Source organism: Rana temporaria, chromosome 4 (assembly GCF_905171775.1).
Source record: "Rana temporaria chromosome 4, aRanTem1.1, whole genome shotgun sequence".
NCBI lineage: Eukaryota > Metazoa > Chordata > Amphibia > Anura > Ranidae > Rana > Rana temporaria.
In genome coordinates this window covers 425,431,855-425,456,607 of record NC_053492.1, presented here as the reverse complement: position 1 = coordinate 425,456,607, position 24,753 = coordinate 425,431,855, and the positions used below count along the sequence as shown (strand labels likewise).

The 24,753-nt window shown below is 42.6% G+C and overlaps 1 protein-coding gene across 1 annotated transcript; it reads right to left on the bottom strand.

Moving 5' to 3' along the window:
* Nucleotides 1-1,509: 1,509 nt before the first annotated feature.
* LOC120935778 (embryonic protein UVS.2-like) lies at nucleotides 1,510-23,624 on the bottom strand. Its single transcript, XM_040347839.1, has 9 exons — nucleotides 23,513-23,624; nucleotides 20,564-20,742; nucleotides 17,579-17,660; nucleotides 13,926-14,053; nucleotides 10,736-10,848; nucleotides 8,776-8,989; nucleotides 7,443-7,561; nucleotides 5,159-5,381; nucleotides 1,510-1,523 (listed from the first exon to the last, which is right to left on the bottom strand). The coding sequence occupies exons 1-9, from the start codon at nucleotides 23,596-23,598 to the stop codon at nucleotides 1,510-1,512; spliced, it is 1,158 nt and encodes a 385-aa protein (XP_040203773.1). The 5' UTR covers nucleotides 23,599-23,624.
* Nucleotides 23,625-24,753: the final 1,129 nt, after the last annotated feature.

Below are 24,753 nucleotides of genomic sequence, written 5' to 3'. Positions count from 1 at the left end.
ACTTACCTTTATATTCTGATTTGGTCCAGGGCTTCCGCGTTCTGATGACTCCGGGACTGGGCGTTCCTATCCCTGCCTCAGGCTTCCGATGCTTGCGGGACTGGGCATTCCTATCCTTTCGTTGGATGATTGACGGCTTGTGAAACAGATGACCTGTCGCACAACGCGCGTCACCAGATTTCCAGAAATACCCGAGCTAAGAGTCGGCACTATACGGCGCCTGCGCCTGCCGTGTAGAGCTGACTGCGCAGGCGCCGTATAGTCCCCGACTTGCAGCTCGGCTATTTTCCGACATCTGGTGACGCGGGTTGTACGACAGGTCACCTGTTTCACAAGCCGTCAATCATCCAACGAAAGGATAGGAACGCCCAGTCCTGAAGTCATCGGAACCCGGAAGCCCTGGAGAAAAACAGATTATAAAGGTATGTACAGAGCAAAAAAATACGCCGAATGTAAATGCCCTTACTATGCTGGATCTAATGTGTGTAAAATAATTTTTTTTTTTTGGGTGAACCCCCGCTTTAACAGATTGGTGGACACATAATTGCTAAATAAGGTTTTCTATGCTGCCGCCATGTGTATTAGTCCACAGGTGTTGTACATTTGCACATAGTAGGTTCAAAAACATTGCTCCGGAAAAACCTGAAGTGCCGTCACTCGTGGCCAATGGGGAGTGACGTCAGCAAAAACGAGTCACCTATGTGACCTGAGACTTCCAAAAAGATTACACTGTCCAGAAATATGTCATCAGAAGTGACGTGCATGCCGTAGCCACAACAGGAAGTGAGAAAAAAATCTCTTCAAAGTGAAAAAAATTCCCTCTCGGACAGTTGTCAATGCAATATGGATCCACATTGGAATATTTTCAATCTATTCCTGATCTAGTGGCAATGAAAAAAAATATGGTAGTAAAAATGATCAACAGGACAAATGGAGAGGGTGAATCCCCTCAATGGGGACCAAGACAGCAATAAGAACCTAACAGGGGTTCTAATCGTATGACTTGTACACACGATCAGAATTTGCGATGAAAAAAGTCAGACGGGATTTTTTCATCGGACATTCTGACTGTGTGTGCCCCATCGGAGTTTTTTCCTTGAAAATTCCGACGGACTTAGAAAGAGAACAAAAAGAGAAAAAAATTCTATCGGAAATTCCGTCTGTATGGAACTCCAACGGAGAAAAAAACATGCATGCTCAGAATCAAGTTGACGCATATTTGGAAGCATTGGACTTAATTTTTCTCAGCTCGTCATAGTGTTGTACGTCACCGCGTTCTTGACGGTCAGAATTTGGTGTGACAGTGTGAATGCAAGACAGCTTCAACGGAATTCCATCTGAAAAAGCCTACTGTTTTGAAAGCTAATAAAAAGGTTTTGGGTTTAGATAGAATATGAAGGTGGAAATGGAGTTATCAGTGATGGGTCACTCTACATTTGTGTAGACCAAGAAACAGGAATCTTCATTAACTGCTGTGGCTGTCCGGTTCCCTTAGTTCAGTTGGACCTTTCAGCTCGAGGATACTGAAATAAGAATTGTAAAATACATTTTTAAATGTGCTGGAAAGACAGGAAATTGTAGAAGAAAATGGAGGTGACATTACATGGAGATACGATTGAATACAGACAAAAGATATATTTTAGATGAAGGCTTTGTATCTGATCAGAACTTTATACACATTTGTAATATATTCCAACTACATGTAATCCCAACTCCCTAAAATCTCTTAAACTCAACATGTTATTGTAATTTCAAAAATCATTTTCAAAAGTTTCCAATATGCAGCTTTCAATAAAATAAATATCTGGTGATCCTGCCATGAAAATCCCCGTTCAGGCACCAGGTGACAACTCTCCTCTCTTTTTGTCACACGGACTTCCAATGGAGACTACAAGTGATCATTTCAACACACATTATGAACACGTGGGGGTTCATTTACGAAAAGGTGGAGAGTACAAAATCTGGTGCAGCTCTGTATAGCAACCAATCAGCTTCCAGATTTTTTTTGTCAAAGCTTAATTGAACAAGCCGAAGATAGAAGCTGATTGGCTACCATGGACAGCTGCAACAAGCTTTACACTCTCCAGTTATAGTAAATCAACCCCTCGGTCTACCGTTGTCACCATTTAAAAAGCCGTATAGACAGGGAAATAACTTTTCAGCAGGACATTGATACTTTAACCACTTGCTTACTGGGCACTTAAACCCCCTCCTGCACAGACCAATTTTCAGCTTTCAGCGCTGACGCATTTTGAATAACAATTGCGCAGTCATACAACACTGTACCCATTTTTTTCACACAAATAGAGCTTTCTTTTGGTGGTATTTAATCACCACTGGGGCTTTTATTTTTTGCTAAACAAACAAAAAAAGATGGAAAATTAAAAACAAATATTTTGTTATGAAATTTTGCAAACAGGTAATTTTTTCCTTCATTGCAATGCAATAGAAGTTACTGTGGAACAAATTATCTGAGTTTCCATTGACTTCTATGGGGAAACTTGCTTTGATATACGAGTGCTTTGTATTGCAAGCATTCTTCTGGAACGAATTATGCTCATAATCCAAGGTACCACTGTACGCATATTGGGATTTTTTTTTTATATATGTGTAGCGCTACCCCCTCAGGAGCCGTTGATTGATTTGGGATCGGCGTATTAAGTTACCTCTATGTAGTGTCTAGGGGTGAAGGTAGTGAGTAGAGCAGTAATCGAATGTCCAATCTGTAGATGAAGTTTTCTGAATGCTTTATTTCTTGGCCCAACACAACCAAACACATCAACTTGAGGTAGACAGGATAGGTTGATGAAAATAGAATAACTTTGCAGTATCAGGCTTTGGATAAAGAAAGCAGTCCTGCCTTCTGTAGTTGCGTCAGTACGTCGCTACTCTAATCGGAGTGGGTGAAGTGCCTCTGGACAGACCCCTGCCACAGGCCTGGCAGCCAGAGCGTCACTTGAAGGTTCTGGGAGGAACAAGTCTCTGCCACAGACTTGGCTCTGATTAAATGTAGAGACCTCTGCCACAGGCCTGGTGGAAGATTAAATTGAATAGTAGAGCGAATCCTCCCAGCAAATCACTTAGGGGTCACCGGGTGACAGTGTGAGTGTACAAGTCAATGCCCGGTCACCAGATCCCCGATGGTTCGTTCAAGCCCTTTTGGATAACCTGCCTCTGGGTTCTCCTCAAGCCGATCCCCCACCAAACAGCATACAGCCTGGGATCTTCTCAAATGAAGTGGGGACCCAGTAAGTCACTGGGGCCCCTTGGTAGCATCAGTCGCTCCAGGCCAGGAGGGCCCAGAGTCAGGAACTCTGCGTAGCATGCGACCTCAGGCCAGGAAGGCCATAGTGGTGGGGCCCGTGATGTGCACACACCCTAAAGGTGGGTGCCGCACCTGGAACCAGGAACCCGCGAAGAACCCAGAACAACGGCCTCCGCCACAGAAATACCCCTCCCCAGCATGCCCCGCGAGGGAAAACTCCAATTGGCTGCTGGGAAGAAGCGGCTCCGCCTGGACCTCCCTGGCGCCACCTGCCGCCCAGAGATGAAACTGCATCCCTGGAACGCAGACTGACCCACAGAACAATCCAGATTTGGCGACAGTCAAATTTGACAAAATCAAGAATGAGAGCAACATAACTCTCTCATTCCCCCACTAAAGTTAACATAGCGTTCTTTCTGAAAGTAAAGGGGCGCTGCACATGATAAATATGTAGCAGAATACATATTGGCCCAAACTGATGATGAAATTAAATTTGTTACATAATTGTTTTTATTGAAAATTGTTGGTCTTTTTTTGTTTATATCACAAAAAATAAAAACTGCAGAGGTGATCAAATATCACCAAAAAATTATATTTGTGGGAAAAGAAGGACATTAATTATACTTGGGTACAGTGTTGCACGACCACACAGTTGTCACTTAAAATGGCCTGGTCAGGAATTGGGTAAAACCTTCTGGAGCTGAAGTGGTTCATTTTAAATAAGAATAAATAAATATAAGGCTGGCCATACACCACTAGAATTTTGGTCAACATTTTTTAGTTAGAACATTTGATTGATTCTTTAATGGTAGTGGAGGCAATTCGACATTCATTGTCAACCCTAGTGATGAGGAAAATCTCAAATGAACAAAAATGTTAACTGTAGATGATGTTTTCAATTTCATTCTGGAAAAATTGTACAAATTGTAATGACATCTGTTTAATATGTCTGAGATTCTATTTAATTAGCAGGTCTGGATGAAATATATAAATGGCTTTAGAAAAAATAAGTTGTCTCAATGATAAAAGAAAGATTGCTCTGATGAACCAATTCTCAGAATTTCTATACGAGCAAAAATCTAACCAGCTTGCCAGCTTAAAGAGGACGTCCACCCCCCCACCAAAAAAATTCAAAGTCAGCCGCTATTGACTTTTAATATTAGGACACTTACCTGTCCTGGAATCCAGCGATCTTTAAATCGGCTCTCGGATGCTGCCGCCACCACTCACAGCCAGCTGCCTACTGCACATGTGCGAGGCACACTGCACTCTCTACTTGGCCCGGCAGTAGAGGAAGGAGGAGGGGGGTGAAATTTTCGGGGGGCATCATTGCATCTCGCCGCAGTGGGCACGGATACCTGTCAAAAACAGGTATCCGTTCCCCCCTCCCTCCGAAAGGTGCCAAATGAGGCACCGGAAGGAGATTCCTCTTTTGAGTGGAATGCCGCGTACACACGGTCGGAATTTTCTGACATAATTTGTGTGACCGTGTGTATGCAAGACAAGTTTGAGCCAAAATTCCGTCGGAAAAAACCCGGTTTTCTTGTCGGAATTTTCGATCGTGTGTATGCGGCAGAACTCAGCTTTAAGACTTATTTTTGCAAAGTACAGTAATAATATCTGAGTCAATAATAAATGTGTATAATTTGGCATTTTTGTTGGGCACCAACAGACCAATTTTTTCCAGACTATACACAGTTATTTCAGACAATTTGGCTTTCATCATTACCGTGTATATAACTATCTTTGGAATAATTGGCTCTGTGATTTTAGGTTTTCTTTATAATTTCTTTCTCTGGTTTCCTACTGGGAAGATTTTCACAGCAATCATGATTTTTGGTGTAGTTCATTTTATTAAATCAAAACTATATATCTAAAAGAATGTCAACTTACCAAAGTAATAATTTGCACTGAACCCTATTCCATTGACTTTGTTGTTGCTGGAGAACTGGAGAAGTATCATTGGCCCACTGGATTGTACCGTCAGGTTGTACATTTTTCCACAGTAAACACCAAGGATTGGCGCGTTACGGTCTCCACCATCTCTAATCTCTAGGTAGTCATTGGAGCATTGCGCAGCTGACTCTAAGCCAAAGGCACTGAATGTCAGCATTACCTGGAAAATATTCATTATTGTAAGACTGAGTCATTTATATAGTAGTATATGTAACATTCACCAATAATTCACTGCCAATGTATCTTACTGGTGTGTGTGTTGTACATTACAGTGATTGATTGAACTGCTATCAGTGTTTAGTGAATGTCACATTCCTGGCTTAATAAATACACCCCAATCATGAAGTCGCATTCCATATAGAATATTTACAAAGTAGCACTAAAAAAACAAGGTTAAGTACATATCACACTTGAGATTAATAAAATGTGTAAGGAGAATGGAATAAGGACTTCAATGGATTTAAAAGAAAGCTGTTATCAAATGGATCCATATTTGTAACTTCTGATTACATTGTTAGAATTGCAATTCAAAAAAGGTTTTACAAATAGGAAATATAGATCCAATTAGTTAGGTTTTCATTTAAAGGGGGACGTTTGTTAACCCCTAATGTTTTTATATGACGGCTAGCGTGAAAGTGCTGGGAACCCCTATATATACAGTATCTCACAAAAGTGAGTACATCCCAAACTTTTTTAGCTGGCTCCTAGATTCCAAGCAAATTTGTCAAACCCCGATATATATATATCAAATTTTTGTAAATATTTTATTCTATCTTTTCATGTGACAACACTGACGAAATGACACTTTGCTACAATGTAAAGTAGTGAGTGTACAGCTTGTATAACAGTGTAAATTTGCTGTCACCTCAAAATAAAGCTGTACACTCACTACTTTACATTGTAGCAACGTGTCATTTCTTCAGTGTTGTCACATGAAAAGATAATAAATATTTACAAAAAAATGAGGGGTGTACTCACTTTTTTCAGATACTGTGTGTGTGTGTGTGTGTATATATATATGTATATATGTGTATATATATATATATATATATATATATATATATATATATATATACACACAGCATACAACGTTTTGTTTAAAAAATGAATACTCAGGTTGAAAGAAGTCTATCCTGTTCATTCAATCCCAAATACACAATCCTACACCCACAGTTGATCCAGAGGAAAGCGAAAACCCCCAGCAGAGCATGATCAAATTTTCTACAGCAGGGGAAAACAATCATTTCTGATTCCCCGAGAGGCAATTGGATATTCTCTGGGTCAACTTTACCCATTAATGTTAGTATCCAGTTATATTATGTACATTTTTGGAAAGAATCCAGGCCTTTCTTAAAGCAATCTATCTCTGCGAATCATTGCAGATCAGATCGCAGTGCGAACTATGAAATGGTGCAGGAATTGGATCGCATAGATGTGAAAACCCATGTGATCTGATTCCAGTGCGGACAAAAAAAAAAGAAAAAGGGTCCTGCATTTTTCCATTTTGATCCGCATGCAATGCAAATTCAGACATACAAGCTGTAATGCCCTGTACACACAATCGGTTCATCCAATGAAAACGGACTGATGGATTTTTTCATCCGACTTTCATCAGTCTTCGCCTACACACCATCGGTTAAAAATCCGATCGTGTCCAACGCGGTGACGTAAAACACAACAACGTGCTGAGAAAAATTAAGTTCAATGCTTCCGAGCATGCGTCGACTTGATTCTGAGCATGCGTGGATTTTTGACCAGTGGATTTCCCCACAGACGATCATTTTTTTCTATCGGTTATTTAACCATCAGATAATTTTAAAACAGGTTCCGTTTTTATCAGACGAATCGATCGTGTGTACAGGGCATTAGGCTGAATTCGCACAGACATCGCCGCATATGATCTTCACAGCAATGCGATGCGACTCACAAGCGATGCCTGGCATCGCACCAGTGTGAACTCAGACTTCATGTTAATAGGATTTTTCTCAACTGTATTGCGGTGTTTTCCAAAAGCATGCTCTGGAAGGGCTCCAATCCATAGGCCTTACTTCCATGAAGTAAGGCCTATGGATTGGAGCCCTTACAGAGCATGGAAAAGCCACACAACGGTGTGTTGTGACCCATTGCTTGATTGTATTTTATATATTGGAAAGTCAAAATACTGCAACAAAAGGTCATTTGACATGTTGGAAAAAGTCGATAATGTCTCTGATATACTTACTTGATTTCCTGGAGGAGCAATGATGATATAGGTGCCATTTACATTGTTTGGGTAGGAGGAGGGGTAATTTGGGGACACCACGTTCCCGCCATTTGTGGTAAAAGTACCACCAAATGTCACTGTAAATGAAACAAAAAAGTGTGCATTAGATACAAAGCGCCGCATCAGAGTTTTAAGAGTCACATTTATTGGCCTGTTGCCTCTCCCAGAAGTATTTGGCAACTATTATAATTGGCTTCATGTTTTAACCACTTTCTTAATTTCCAAAAAATTTGATTACCTTGGCTTGTCTACTTTCCAAAAAGGGTATTTTCAGGGGCTTTCGTACTGTTCTGGCAATTTTATTTAATGTTTTTAATAAACAACTTTTTTTTTAACTGCTTGTTTTTTTCTTTACAAATTCAAAAATTAAAAAAAAACCCAATGAGATTAAATACCATCAAAAGAAATTTGTTTCTAAGAAAGGATATACATTTTATTTGGGTACACTATTGCATAACAAAGTAATTGTCAGTTAAACTACTAAAAATTGATACATGTAGCCAGATTCATAGAGAGTTAAGCCGACGTAACTCGGAATCTGCGCTGTCGTAAGTTTAAGTGTATGCTCAAACTGAGATACACTTAAACCTATCTAAGGTGCAATATTTATGCTGGCCGCTAGGTGGCGCTTCCGTTGAGTTTGGCGTAGCATAAATAAATGCCTAGATACGCCGATTCACGAACGTACGTGCGCCCGTCGCAGTAAAGATACGCCGTTTCCGTAAGAGTTACGCCGCGTAAAGATAAAGCTGCCCCCTAGCTGGCCTAGTCAATGTTAAGTATGGCCGTCGTTCCCGCGTCAAAATTTGAAATTTTTACGTCGTTTGCGTAAGTCGTCCGTGAATGGGGCTGGACTTCATTTACGTCCACGTCGAAACCAATACGTCCTTGCGGCGTACTTTGGAGCAATGCACACTGGGATCTGTACACGGACGGCGCATTCGCCGTTCGTAAAAAACGTCAATTACATCGGGTCACCAATCATTTACATAAAACACGCCCCCCCATCTTCATTTGAATTAGGCGCGCTTACGCCGGCCACATTTACGCTACGCCGCCGTAAGTTAGGAGGCAAGTGCTTTGTGAATACAGTACTTGCCTCTCTGACTTAAGGCGGCGTAGCGTAAATACGATACGCTACGCCGCCTTAAAGATGCAGCATCCTACGTGAATCTGGCTATGGGTCTGGCAATGATGAGGGTATATACTGTACAGACTGGTTCTCAAGTGGTTGGGGCACAATGAATAAATGATTTTGACCATATAATACACACCAAAGCCGGGTACATACCTGAGCTATAAGATCCATTGAAACTGCTCGGAGCAGATGGGTCGGTGATATATTCCAGTAACATCAATGTGCCGGATGAGATCAGCACCGGTAGAGGCTGGCCAGCACTGATCGTGGCCAGCAGAGGGCTGTTCTTGCTCACCCCGTCGTAGACGTTGATATTAGCGTTACATTTGGTGGACGAACAAACAAACGTGGCAAACTGCAGCAAGATCTGTAAAATTATACATGTTCAGTAACTTAAAGGGAATCTCCACTTGCATAAAGAGATTTAAAAACACTCAGGTCAGCTGAGCCTGTTTCCAGGAATCCAGCAAAATGTAATTTGCAGATACAGCTTTGTAAATGCAGCACACTTGCTGAAATATTTCAAGATGAGTGTGTATGGGTGGCTACAGAAAATGCTTCTGTGTGTGCATTTTACCATGGATTCATTAAAGTGTTATGCCGCGTACACGCGACCGTTTTTCGTGATGTAAAAAATGTAATTTTTTCTTAATGTCATTAAAAACGATCGTGTGAGGGCTCCAGAGCATTTTTCATGACTTAAAAAAATGGGCATTAAAAATTTAGAACATGCTCTAAATTTTTGCATTGTTTTTAACGTCGTAAAAAATGGTCGTGTGTGGGCTATAACGACGTGAAAAAAACATGCATGCTGAGGCCCCGTACACACGACCGAGTTTCTCGGCAGAATTCAGCCAGAAACTCGGTTCAGAGCTGAATTCTGCCGAGAAACCCGGCCGCGTAAACACTTTCGGCCGAGGAAGCCGACGAGGACCTCGGCGAGGAAATAGAGAACATGTTCTCTATTTCCTCGTTGTTCTATGGGAGAACTCGGCCCGCCGAGCTCCTCGGCGGCTCCAGGACTGAACACGCCGAGGAACTCGATGTGTTTGGCACGTCGAGTTCCTCGGCCGTGTGTACGGGGCCTCAGAAGCAAGTTATGAGACGGGAGCGCTCATTCTGGTAAAACTACAGTTTGGAATGGAGATAGCACATTCATCACGCTGCAACAGACTAAAAAGCACGAAGACTGAAAAGCGCAAATCGTCTCTCACCAAAGTTTTACTAACACAAAATCAGCAAAAGCAGCCCCAAGGGTGGCGCCATCCGAATGGTACTCCTTTATAGTGCCGTTGTATGTATTGTACGTCACCGCTCTTTGCTAGAGCATTTGTTTTTCACGATCGTGTGTATGCAAGGCCGGCTTAACAATAATCGGGTTGAAAAAAAAACATTGTTTTTTCTAGACCATTAAAAACGGTTGTGTGTACGCGGCATAAGTCTAGCCAAAAATATCATAGTGTAATACTGTATGTCCTTTGGGAGATTTTCCCTCACTTCCAGTTTTGTTGACTATTGGAACCATACAAAGAATGATATGATGTTTAACAGTATTAAAACCGTAGTAAACTCTGCTTTGTGATTTTTCCTACAGGTGCCGTTCCTTCAGAGCACTGTGCCATGGCTGTGACTCCCATGTGCATGCGTGGGAACGACATCATCGCGGCTCCGCCATTCATGCAGCCGGAGCCTGTGAACTCGGAAGGAGGACCAGGTAAAGATGGAAGCCCTGTCAGCAGTGACAGCGCACCACTGGAGAGCTTATTTCTTAGGTAAGTATTTTATAATGTGCTAGACTAGTATGCAATGTGTATTAGCACATTATGCCATTGCCTTGAAGAGGATTTATTTTTAAATGCTGCGGTTTACTACCACTTTAAGGCTATCTTCCGCCAAAACGAAAAACTCCCCAAAGGGGACACAGGCAACAAACAAATCCTAACAGGGGTTTTACTTTTTCCCCACTTTACTTGCAACCCTCCCGCCTTGTCTCCAACCATCCATTCCAAGCATCACTTCATGCTCCCCCCCCCCCCCCCCCACAATATACACAAGATTAGACTGTATTGGCCATATATCTTAATACAGAATGAATGAGATGCTGAATAATAACCTGTTTGGATGGAACGTGTAGGAGCCATAGACAATTGTCACTCATGTCGATGGGAGTAGCATCACTGGAAGAGAAGTCCCCTGAGGCACCCAGCAACTTTGTTCTGCATAGATCTGCATGAAAAAAACAACAACTTCAGAACCACCCTTATTAATTTCCACAAATTTTAGGCTCAGAGATAAACAACATTTGCATCCTCAGGGGTGGAACTAAGACTGTAAAATATTTTTGCACATATACCTTCCTTCGTGCAAAACTGTGCTGTGCCCATGCAGGGTAAAGCAACAGGTTTGCTTTCATTTCCCCCCTCTGGGAGCACATACATACTCACTATCTATTCCCTCCCTTGCTACTTTGTTCAACCTCCAAAAACAAAGAGAATACTTGATCATTTCTAATATAGAGAAGTAAGAGAGAAGCAAGTGACTAACTCATATCACTGTCCCATGATGCTGTAGAGACATTCAGCTCTGTTTTAACTTTAATGGACTTTAGGACTTTCTCTCCCCACTCCTTACAGCTGAATGGATGGCAGGGGAACAAAGGAAGGTGAATATGTGTAGCTGGGGAAGGCAGGCATTAATATAACACCCGGTGCTTTCCCAATTCCAAGTTTTGCTTTCAGGTAACAAGAAAAGCCAGAGATGTGAAACTTTGTATGCTAAAGATCTGTACATACCTCCAAGGATCATTTTGCACCAAGCCCCAAGGCAGGCTGATCACTATTAGATTAGTTCTCAAGCCATGTACACACGGCCGGGAATCTCGTCAAGAAAAAAAAACTTTGGTTTTCCTGACGAGATTCCTGGCAAGCTTTCTTGCTCACCGAGTGTACACACACACACCATTCAAAAGAACTGCCGTTCCTTTGAATAGCAAGAACGCGGTGACGTCATCAACAACGATGAGCATGCGCTCATCACATTCGATGCCGTCGCCGCCATCATGCTACACCCTACACTATGCCTTGTAAGCTACCGCGCATGCGTCAAAGTCTCATCGAGCATGCGCGGGCATACACACACTCGGGTTTCTCGTCAGGAAAACACTGCTGAAAATCCCAACGAGAAAAATAGAGAGCAGGTTCTCTATTTTTCTCGTCTAGATTCCCGGCAGTTTTCCCGACGAGAAACCATACACACGCACGGTTTTCTCGGCAAAAAGCTCTCCCAGCAGCTTTCTTGCTGAGAAAACCGTGCGTGTGTATGAGGCCTCACTCTTGAATCACAGCACAGAACTGCAGAATAATGTCCATATACGTGATTCTGCACAGAGCGGCCACCCTGTAGCAGTGAAGTTGCAATGGCCAGCTGAAGACTAGTTACTCAGATATACTAGTTCCTATAGGGCAGAGGTGGGCAAACTACGGCCCGCGGGCCGTATACGGCCCGGCGGACCTTTTAATCCGGCCCCCGGGCGGATCGCTAGAAATCTGAATTTGAAGTCTGAATTTGCAGCCGAAAGAATTGCGGGTGTTAGCCGCACCTCTTTCCCGCCCCCCCGCTGATTCAGCCGAAGAAGCCATTGGAGCTGGCCACGCTTCCTTTCCCGCCCCCCGCTGACGGCATTCCCAGCCGCCCGTCACCACGTGGAGTGAGTGTCCCCGAATTCAAAAAAGTCCCCCAATTCCCGCCAAGTAATGACCCGGTCCCGACTCCTCACCTCACACTGTGCACACTGCACAGGCTGCTGTAGGAGACCCGAGACGGCCGAGGACTGCAGGCAGCAAAACACTGACAGGACAGAGATTTCATCATCATCATCAGGTACTTGCTTGTGGGGATGCTGGCAGCAATTGATGGCACACTGGCAGCAATTGATGGCACACTGGTGGCACACTGACAGCAATTGATGGCACACTGGCAGCAATTGATGGCACACTGGCAGCAATTGATGGCACACTGGTGGCACACTGGCAGCAATTGATGGAACACTGGCACCAATTGATGGCACACTGGCAGCAATTGATGGCACACTGGTGGCACACTGGCAGCAATTGATGGCACACTGGCAGCAATTGATGGCACACTGGTGGCACACTGGCAGCAATTGATGGTACACTGGCAGCAATTGATGGCACACTGGCAGCAATTGATGGCACACTGGTGGCACACTGGCAGCAATTGATGGCACACTGGCAGCAATTGATGGCACAATGGCAGCAATTGATGGCACAATGGCAGCAATTGATGGCACACTGGTGGCACACTGGCAGCAATTGATGGCACACTGGCAGCAATTGATGGCACACTGGCAGCAATTGATGGCACACTGGTGGCACACTGACAGCAATTGATGGCACACTGGCAGCAATTGATGGCACACTGGCAGCAATTGATGGCACACTGGCAGCAATTGATGGCACACTGGTTTATGTATGTCTTAGTGATTGATTAACATCACAACTTCATTGATTTGAAATTGATACCCTTATTTTTTGTATGATTTTTGCTTTTGCTCATCACTGCCACACACATGCAGCCATGCATTGCACGTGTGTGGCAGTAATGAGCAAAACTAAAAATCATACAAAAAAAAAGCTATCAATGAAGTTGTGATGTGAATCAAATCACTAAGACAATAAGACATACATAAACCATAATTTATGACACGGCATACATTGTCGTTTGGCAGGACTTTATGGGGACAATGTCTGCAGTCTCTGATCCTCTCTAGTATCATGTCTGCAGTCTCTGATCCTCTCTGGTATCATGTGCGCAGTCTCTGATCCTCTCTAGTATCATGTCCGCAGTCTCTGATCCTCTCTGGAAATTTTCACTAATATGAGTCACAAATAGTGAAAAATGTTCATTGTTTTGGGAAATTTTGTTTAATAAATTAAAAATTTTTTCTTGTAAGGCAACCTCACTTTTTCATTGTTTAACTATAACAAGTACTCGTACCAGTTGTCCAACAATGATATTTACTGCTTTTTATAAAGAAATACAATTGATTTTATGCAGTATTGAGTTTAGCCTTTTGGCCCGGCCCTCCAAAATATTTTTAGTTTCTCATGTGGCCCCATCGAAAAAATAATTGCCCACCCCTGCTATAGGGTGTTGTTATAATTTTATAGAGTTGCTGTCAAGTAGCACCTCCTAATTCTGGTAGTGAATACAAGGGGAAAGTTGGTCTTATTTAGAAGGTTTGAGGACCCTGGAGTTTGATAAATTGTTTTCAAGAAACTTACTGCAATTATAGAGCACATTTATTCTCTTCACATCCAGGCTGCTCAGCCCAGTTCTCTGACCAATGGCAACATTGGGGTTTGGTATCGGCACGATTGACATCTCCCCAGTTGTATTTGAGAATGTGTACCTGGAAGTATAAAAAAACATTTATTTTTTATTTTTTTAAAGTGTATTTTGTGCGTGTACTCGAGAGAGGAGCTGGACTGCAGGAGTTGGGAGTAGGCAGGCCTCCCCCAGAGGCAATCTGCCACCTTTCTCCATGCCCCGGGTGGCAATGTCGGGTGTGTGAGGGGGTCCTCCCACACAGCCCGCCCTACCTGCTCCACTTTGAAGCCCAACGGGGCAGAGGGACTCCCTATAAGGGAGTGAGAGGATTAGCCCGCTCAACCAGCCCCATTAGTCCTTCGCCTCTCTTTAGAGACCGCGTGGTCAATGTGCGTGTGTTAACCCAATTTAGAGTGCGTGTGTAGGTGTGGTGGTTTTTGTGGGAGGGAGGTGGGCGTACTAAGCACAGGCTTACCTTGCATAGCACACCCACCGGGAGCCGGGCTGAGACCACCAAACTCAATTCACATGAAGCCGAGACCGGGATCCGAACCTCTAGCTGCAGAGGTGAATGGCTTGTCAGCGCAGTGCCAATCGCGTTGAGCCACCGCAGCACTCATAAAAAAACATTTAGATTCAGGACACAGTAATTATATCGCATAATTTTAGTTCAAACTAATGTCAGCTTGTGTTTTCCGAGGCAGAATGCTGTCTGTTTTATGTTCACAACTACTCCTAACAGTTTTCTACCTCCATTCTGCATCCCCTGCCCTCTACAGTTCTGTTGTATATTATAGTCACAGAGGTGGCCAGAAAAAGGGAACAATATAAGATACAAAAATGTATCACAATTTGGCAGTTTTCAGGGTTATGCTGCCCATCCTGCCCTGCTGTCCTATTGCATGGCTCATGAGTGCTATTACAGTAAATACCGCCCTACAAAATGTGTACATATCCTGTTTTCTAGTGCAGAGTAGTCTATTGGAATCACCAGGCATCTTTTTAAATCTTTCAAGGACTGTGGTAAGTTCCCAGCTTCACCCTTAAGGGGCTTGCCACTTTCCTTGTTGGGTATTCTTCCTTTATGCTGTAGAAAGAACAGCAGGTTGTCCCTGTGGAAAAACACTCTGTATATTGCTCAAAAACCAATCAGATCCAGCTGTCCAAAAATGTCAACAATAACATGATCAAAAAGAAACTTGATGTCAACTGGGATTTGAAAAAGCGTATGAGCATGAAACGCGTCATCACGGTAACTTATTCTGCCTGCTTATCCTGCACTTGTTTGAGTAGAGTTGTTCCTTGGTCCTGGATTTCTGCCCCTTCAGACGTCATCTGAGAGCGCCGACGGATTCCCAGCTAGGCTCCTGTATGGCTGTGTCTCAACGTACACCATACCCAGCTACAAGACCCAGCAGGGGTTAGCCCATCCATACCCAACAACACCAGCATGGTATTGTACAGGCTTTTAATGTATTTTATGTTTGAATAAGATCAATAAAACTATTGACTATTTAGCTTTCACACTTGGCTCACCTTGCCATATATTTATGGTCCTGTTACAGCATACCAATTCAGTGAGCGCTGCCCTACCTTTGTTTCTTTTATGCTGTGACCAAGCAACAGTCAGTACATTCTGAAATTTGGAGCCCCAAAGTCCTTGTAGGCACCACTACTTCACGTACCTGCTTAACCAAACTTATGCCTCGTACACACGCTTGGGATTTCCAACGGGAAAAAAGAGAGCTGGTTCTTGTTTTCTGCCGGTGGATTTTGGCAGTTTTCCCGTCGGAAAAAAACATTGTGTGTACGAGGCATTAGGCCTCCAGCCGCAAACTGACTTGGAGACAACACCACTATTAGCAGGTACAACCCAGATGAACCCCAGGGAGTCTTACCCAAGACGGGTCCCTACCAATTTTACATCAAAATTGCCCAAGAACTTAACCACCAAAAGAGGGAGGAAGGGTGGGAAGTTGTTCCGACATTGTCTCTCTCCTGAGTAAAGACATCACCAGGATCCTCCTACTGGTCGACCCCTGAAGCCCCACCTGTTACCTCCACCTCCATCAATCCAGTAAGTGTCCCCTTACTATTTATTTTAAACCCTTTCTAAAAACTCCTACCACTCCAAACCCCCTTTTAACCCTGTGATGTCAGCCCTCCATCTTGATTTTTTTCCTTACCCCGAGCATTGCTTTTCCTGTTGCATCAGGATGTGTGAGACTCCCTAGCAGAAGGGAGGATCTACTGTTGCTATTGACATGTACAGTATGAGACATACAGGGATTTCATTTGCAATTCAACCAGCCACCAAATAATAACTATATACAAATTGTGAGAAAAACAATCAGCGCAAATAGATTAATCCTATAATGACGTGAAAAAAAATCAAATATACCCCTCTGAGTGTCTACACAGCTGCTGAACACTTATAGTGATACACCACACCTATTGCAATATTAATTTTGTGAAATTTTGTGAAAATAGTGCAGCTCTGCGTAACTATAAATCTTATATAAACAAATAATTATACATTTCATAAAGCAATTTATGAAAAACAATAAATATATATATATATATATATATATATATATATATATATATATATATATATATATATATATATATATATATAAAACTAAGTTATAAAAAACAGTTCATATGTAGGTTTCCAAAGCTGTCACCGCTGTGTAAAATCCTATTTAAATGGATCCAATATTCAGCACACACCACCACCTGCTAAAATGCCTGCTCACCTCAAGGATTCGCTTTTTAATAATCAATTCCACTTATATTTCCAGGGGTTAAGGACATGAAACAAAAAACACAAGTGCCACTGCCATAGTGTTCTCTGCTTTTAAATTTATTAAAAAAGCCCCCCTAAAAAGTTACACTTACAAGAAATAACAATAAAAACAGCATGTATCAAATCACCAGCTCCTTCACCGCAGATCTAGACTCACGGTGCTTCGCCTCCCCTCACTTATTTCTTGCAAGTGTAACTTTTTAGGGGGGATTTTTTAATAAATTTAAAAATAGAAAACACTATGGTACTTGTGTTTTTTGTTTCATATCCTTAACCCCTGGAAATATATGTGGAATTGATTATTAAAAAGTGATTGGAGGAAGGTGGTGTTTTGAGACAATTCAATGTTGATTGCCCACACAGAGGTGCAGTCTGGGGACTGTAGGAATTACTACCATTGGTAAAGTGGATTGATCGTGGTGGACACATGGCGCGATCTGTCTATGAGTTTTATACTCATCCTTGAGGTGAGCAGGCATTCTAGCAGGTGGTGGTGTGCACTGAATATTGGATCAATTTAAATAGGATTTTACACAGCGGTGACAGCTTTGGAAACCTACACTTAAACTGTTTTTTTTATAATTTATTTATATATTTATTTATTTTGTATTTAATTTATTATTATTATTTTTTTTTTCATAAATTGCTTTATGGAATGTATAATTATTTGTTTATATAAGATTTATAGTTACGCAGCGCTGCACTATTTTTACAAAATAAGTAATAACTATAGACTGACTCTTTGGGGTATCATTTTTGTCTAGATTTAGAGCAGGAATCCAAATAATATTCTCTTACCTGCCATAATGCATCACAGAAGTATAGTCATAAGGAATATTGAAATTGTTCCCATGATCCGTCACAAATTGATCTTGACTTCCTGTAAAACACATCACCTGTACATGAGCTACATTTGGCTTATGAAAAACAGCATAAATGTTCCATACTCCTCCACCCCTCCACCCTACCTGTTTACGAATTAGGACAGCAAACTGAATTCCATGCTAGTCATTTTCAATCAACGAGTGCCATTTCCACATATAGATTATCAGTACTTTGGTCTCAGGAAGTTAACCTGAAATATCGCATTCATGTTGACTCTAGGCAGGTTCATCTACCTTTTTCCACCTTAAATTCATGTAGATTGGCATTTCTCAACCAGGGTTCCTTAGAGCCCTTGGGTACCTCGGGGTTCCTTTAAGCAGTAGGCAGTGGTGAATTGTTCAAACACCTATACTGAGCATCCACACAAGTGGGCAAGTTTCCCATAACCACCAATGTAATGGGACATTTCTACAAAGACCACAAATGTTAGGTGACATGTAAAAAAGTTTAGAAAGTCATTGCTTCAGCTGCAGAGAGGTTGTACGATTTAAACCCTTATATCTTCCGTATGTTCAGTTCCTTTTGTGTTTTTTCATCAGCCAAAGCAAGCAATCCAACTGATCGATCTGAAACTTTGGGAGGAGCACAAGGACAATGGGATTTAAAGCAGAACTCTGGACAAATTTTTTTTTCCATGTTCTCGTTGCTGATCTCCTACCCTCACTAACTGTCAGACATGTTCTTCTGAGCTCTGTAGTTCCTCTGCAATAGCCTGCTGAACTTGCTAAAATAACTTTGGCACCGATTTCAGAAAGCAGATACGACGGCGTATCTCCAGAGAGTGCGGGCCGTCGCATCTCGGCGTCTGATTCATAGAATCAGATACGCCTCGATGTTGCCGAGATACGAGCGGGGTAAGTCTCCTACGCCGTCGTATCTTAGGGTGCAATATTTACGCTGACCGCTAGGAGAGCTTCCCTAGACTTCCGCGTTGAATATGCAAATTAGGTAGATACGCTGATTCAGAAACGTACGTCCGTCCGGCGTTTACGTTAGGCTTTTTCCGGCGTAAAGTTACCCCTGCTATATAAGGGGTATCCTATGTTAAGTATGGACGTCGTTCCCGCGTCAAATTTTGAACATTTTAAGTCGTTCGTGAATAGGGCTGTACGTAAGTTACGTTCACGTCTAAAGCAATAGCGATTTGCGGCGTAATTTCGAGCATGCGCACTGGGATTCTTTCACGAACGCCGTAATGTATAACGCCGTATATACATTAACTATATTACCAAAAGTATTAAGATACTTTACACTCAATGAACTTTAATGGCATCCCTAGTCCGTAGGGTTCAATATTGGGTTGGCCCACCCTTTGGAGCTATAACAGCTTCAATTCATCTGAGAAGGCCGTCCACAAGGTTTGTGAATGTTTAACCATTCTTCCAGAAGAGCATTGTGAGGTCAGGTGCTGATGTTGGGCGAGAAGGCCTGGCTCGCAGTCTCCGCTCTAATTATTCCCAAAGGTGTTCTATTGGGTTGAGGTCAGGACTCTGTGCAGTATAGTCAATTTCCTCCACCCCAAACTCGCTCATCCATGTCTTTATGGACCTTGCTTTGTGCACTGGTCCAAATCATTTGGTTGAGGGGGGATTATGGTGTGGGGATGTTTTTCAGGAATTGGGCTTGGCTCCTTAGTTCCAGTTAAGGGAACTCTTAAGGCGTCAGCATACCAAGACATTTTGAACAATTTCATTCTCCCAACTTTGTTGGAACAGTTTGGGGATGACCCCTTCCTGTTCCAACATGACTGTGCACCAGTGCACAAAGCAAGGTCCATAAAGACATGGATGAGAGAGTTTGGGGTGGAGAAACTTGACTGGCTTACACAGACTCCTGACCTCAACCCGATAGAACACCTTTGGGATAAATTAGAGGGGAGACTGCGAGCCAGGCCTTCTCATCCAACATCGGTGCCTGACCTCCCCAATGCACCACTGGAAGAATGGTTAAACATTCCCATAGACACACTCCTAAACCTTGTGGACAGCCTTCCCAGAAGAGTTGAAGCTGTAATAGCTGCAAAGGCTGGGCCAACTCAATATTGAACTCTATGGACTAAGACTGGGATGCCATTAAAGTTCATGGGCCGGATTCATGTAGCTCAGCGGATCTTTAGATCTGCTAGATCTACCTGGTTTACGATCCGCCGGTGCAATTTAGCGAGGTTAGTGCATGATTCATAAAGCACTTACCTCGCAAATTGCACCGTTGGATCGTAACTCCCCCCGGCGGAATGCAAATTCCGCGGCTAGGGGGAGTGTACAATTTAAATCGGCAAAAAAGCCCAGTGCGCATGCTCCAAATGACGTCGCTAGGACGTCATTGTTAGCGGCGGTACGTCAATTGCGGCCATCGGGATTCCCGATCGCCTTACGCAAACGACGTAAAAAATTTAAAAATCGTCGCGGGAACGTCGGCCATACTTAACATTAGCTACCCTTCATATTAGCAGGTGTAGCTATCCGCCGGAAAAAGCCAAACGCAAACGACGTTGAAAAAGAGCGACGGGCGGGCGTACGGACGTGAATCGGCGGTTCTCCTCATTTGCATATGCGACGTGTAAAAAAAAGCGACGACACTTAGCGGCCGGCGGGAGATTACAGCCTAAGATTCGACTGGTGTAGGTCACTTACACCAGTCGGATCTAAGGGAGATCTATGCGGAACTGATTCTTATGAATCAGTCGCATAGCTCCGACCGTTGGATCTCACAGATCCGACCGTCGGGTCTCACAGATACGACGGCGGATCAGGAGATCCGCCGGCGTATCTATTGATGAATCTGGCCCCATGTGTGTGTAAAGGGAGGTGTCCCAATACTTTTGGTAATATAGTGTATATTTAATGGCTTCTGTCACATGGACACCATATCATATTTATATCTGACCAATTCACTTACCTGGTGAGATATACTGAGAGTTGATGACCACATAATTGTTTCTGTCGGTTCTGGTGTGTTCGTGATAGAAACCCAGTGAGTGCATAATTTCATGTTGGATTACACCGTAGTATATACAGGAGTCTTCATCGATGCTCAGCACCTGTCTGCCATTCACCTTCCCGATAAAGGACCAGCAACTGCACATAAACAAATACAAACACAATTTCTAAAACATGCATACTTGGTAAAGGACGCTCTTTCTATTTAACCAGTGGCGGTGGATGGCACTGTTCCATCAAATGCTCCCAATGCTGCCACTGTGCCATCAAATGCTCCCACTGTGCCATCAAATGCTGCCACTGTGCCCATCAAATGCTGCCACTGTGCCCATCAAATGCTGCCACTCTGCCATCCAATGCTGCCACTGTGCCATCCAATGCTCCCAATGCTGCCACTGTGCCATCCAATGCTCCCAATGCTGCCACTGTGCAATCAAATGCTCCTACTGTGCCATCCAATGCTGTCACTGTTCCATCAAATGCTCCCACTGTGTCATCTAATGTTGCCACTGTGCCATCAAATGCTCCCAATGCTGCCACTGTGCAATCAAATGCTCCTACTGTGCCATCCAATGCTGCCACTGTGATCCCCCGTCCGCTCGCCATCTGCCTGGCACTTACCCTGTCTCAGTGGGACAGACCCGGCAACCTGATTGGCTTTGCTAACATTGCATCCACATCTCACTTTTTTGGAGGCCTATTAGAGCAAAAGGCTCTAATCAGGTGCTTTAAAAAAACACCACCACCACTGTAATTCAGGTGCCCGGTGAACGAAAAGGGGTCGGACACCTGAATAGGGGGTGTCAGCACCGACCATAGATAGATTCAAGCAATGCATGAATCTATCTATAGTAATTAAAGAGTGACAGGAGATGGGGGGGGGGGGGGGCAACGCTCCTGCACCCTTATGGACATACCGCCACGTGCTGTGCTGTTGTCCAGCCGTGGGTCGCGCGCCCACGGTGCGCGCCCGCGACCCGGTCCGAAGCTCCGTGACCGGGACCACGGGACCCGCGGACCCGATCGCTGCTGGAGTCCCGCGATCAGTCCCCGGAGCTGAAAAACGGGGAGAGCCGTGTGTAAACACGGCTTCCCGTTCTTCACTGTGGCGGCGTCATCGATCATGTGATCCCTTTTATAGGGATACATAATCGATGATGTCACACCTACAGCCACACCCCCCCTACAGTTGTAAACACACATAAGGTCACACATAACCCCCTGTGGTTAACTCCCAAACTGCAACTGTCATTTTCACAATAAACAATGCATTTTAAATGCATTTTTTGCTGTGAAAATGACAATGGTCCCAAAAATGTGTCAAAATTGTCTGAAGTGTCCGCCATAATGTCGCAGTCACAAAAAAATACGCTGATCGCCGCCATAAGTAGTAAAAAAAAAAAAAATAATAAAAATACAATAAAACTATCCCCTATTTTGTAAACGCTATAAAAACGCTTATTGCGATTTTTTTTTACCAAAAATAGGTAGAAGAATACGTATCGGCCTAAACTGAGGAAAAAAAATGTTTTTTTTATATATTTTTGGGGGATATTTATTATAGTAAAAAGTAAAAAATATTGCATTTTTTTCAAAATTGTCGCTCTATTTTTGTTTATAGCGCAAAAAATAAAAACCGCAGAGGTGATCAAATACCACCAAAAGAAAGCTCTATTTGTGGGAAAAAAAATTTGTTTGGGAGCCACGTCGCACGACCGCGCAATTGTCTGTTAACCTCCCTGGCGGTATGATTCTTTCTGAAAAAACATGCTGAAAGCGGTACAATTATTTGCAAGGAAATTTGGCGTTTTATACTGTAGGCCTGTAATTTTTAGGAATAACTCACTTAAATCTGACCAAACAAGAATCTAATAGGCATCCCGGGTATTACATTTTTTTAAAAACAAAATTTTAAATTATAATATAATAAATAATTATAAATAGTTATAGCAAGTAATAATATAATTAAAATAAAAATTATTCAAAAATGTAATCAACTCAAAATCACTGAAATTTGCTCAGTTGTAGAATTGTTGCTGTCATTATTTTTTTTTTTTTATGACGAATTTCCCCGCAAATCGCTATCGCACAATTCTGCAAGTGATTATAATTTATTATCGCTGTTTTCTAGCTGATCTAAAACCATTTTTGACATAAAAAGACACTTTTGGTTGCTATGGACAATCTACAGTTTTCAGGCAGAAAGAAAGGTTTTTATTATATAAAATGACATGTAGGACACTGGGCAGACCACTAGGGACAAGGGGTGTGTGTTTTTTTTTACATACAGTACTGTAATCTATAAGATTACAGTATACTGTATGTATAGTGTTTGTTTACTTTTTTGAATTTGGCGCCGATCTCCGCTCCCGTGCGTCGTAACGTCGCAGGGAATGGAGATCGGCGGCACAGGAGGACGCTGTGTGAATCGAGCGAGGTCCCGCTCGCTCACACAGCGCGGTGGCATCGCTGGATCCAGGAGAAGGTAAGCCAGCGCACGCTGCAGGCTCTGCATATCTACCCCGAGCGTGACTCGGGGTTACCGATTTTGGTAGAAAAAATCAACCCCGAGTCACGCTCGGGGATACCGCCAGGAGGGTTAAAGCGACGCAGTTCCGAATCGCAAAACCTGGCCGGGTCCTTTAGCAGCATTTTGGTCCGGGTCTTAAGTGGTTAACGGTGGCTCTTGGGCAAAGACATTTTGTTAGATAGGCACCAGCTCTCTATTTGCAAGTTGGGGGCAAACATACTCCCTGTCCAAACTAAGGTTGTACAATTGGCACCAAACAACAATCCACACGATAAAGGATAGCGGAGAGTACATCTCTTTTATGGACGATCGACCGGACCCCCTCTAGTGGAGACACTATGAAACTGAAAACAATCTACTAACAATCTTGATACTTACCCTTTTTTACTTTCAAAACTGAGGTAGTTGGGCTCTGTGGTCCTCTCTTGGAAGCGCACGCAGGTCATTGTTGCAAACTCTAGCATGGTAGATGCAATAAAATCTCTACTTGTATTAGCTGTTGAAAAGAAAGCAGTTTAGGGGCCCATTCACAACTATTTATTTTATCATGCGCATTGTAATGCAAAGTAAGGCACATGCAGGATATGGCCATTCTTTTTAATGGTGATAGGTTGCACCTGTGCAATGCATTGACATACAGCATGTTGGTCCAAAAAAGTCAGTTTTTTTATCCATATAAAAGTTTTTACTAACAACATAACAACGGAATTTTCCAAAGCAGTCTAAAAATGTAGTAAACACAGATGCATAGATGTAAAACCTTTACAGGCCTGTCAGAAGGCATTAAGTAAAAAGAACACTTGAGCATAGCTCCCAGCCGTCCCTGATTTTGGGGGACTGTCCCTGATTTCGAGTGATTGTCCCTGATTTCGAGCAATGTTCCTCTGTCCCTAATTCCTCCTCATTTGTCTCTCATTTTGGTCTGATCTATATAGTTGTATATAAAACTATCTTTCAAAAAGTGTTTCCCCAGTGCTAAACTTTTCATCCAATTTCTAAATTGCTGCATTTGTACATTTTAAAAGCCAATATAAAGGAATAGTAGTGGTAAAAAAAAGCACTTGTGGATTTAATTAACCATTTTTTTTGTTAATTCTCCTTTAACCACTTAAGCCCCGGACCTTTAGGCAGCTAAATGCCCAGGCCAGGTTTTGCGATTCGGCACTGCGTTGCTTTAACAGACAATTGCGCGGTCGTGCAACGTGGCTCCCAAACAAAATTGGCGTCCTTTTTTCCCCACAAATAGAGCTTTCATTTGGTGGTATTTGATCACCTCTGCGGTTTTTATTTTTTGCGCTATAAACAAAAATAGAGCGACAATTTTGAAAAAAAATCAATATTTTTTACTTTTTGCTATAATAAATATCCCCCAAAAACATATCTAAAAATTATTTTTTTCCTCAGTTTAGGCCGATATGTATTCTTCTACCTATTCTTGGTAAAAAAAATCACAATAAGCGTTTATCGATTGGTTTGCGCAAAATTTATAGCGTTTACAAAATAGGGGATAGTTTTATTGCATTTTTATAAATTTTTTTTTTTTTACTACTATTGGCGGCGATCAGCGATTTTTTTCATGACTGCGACATTATGGCGGACACTTCGGACAATTTTGACAC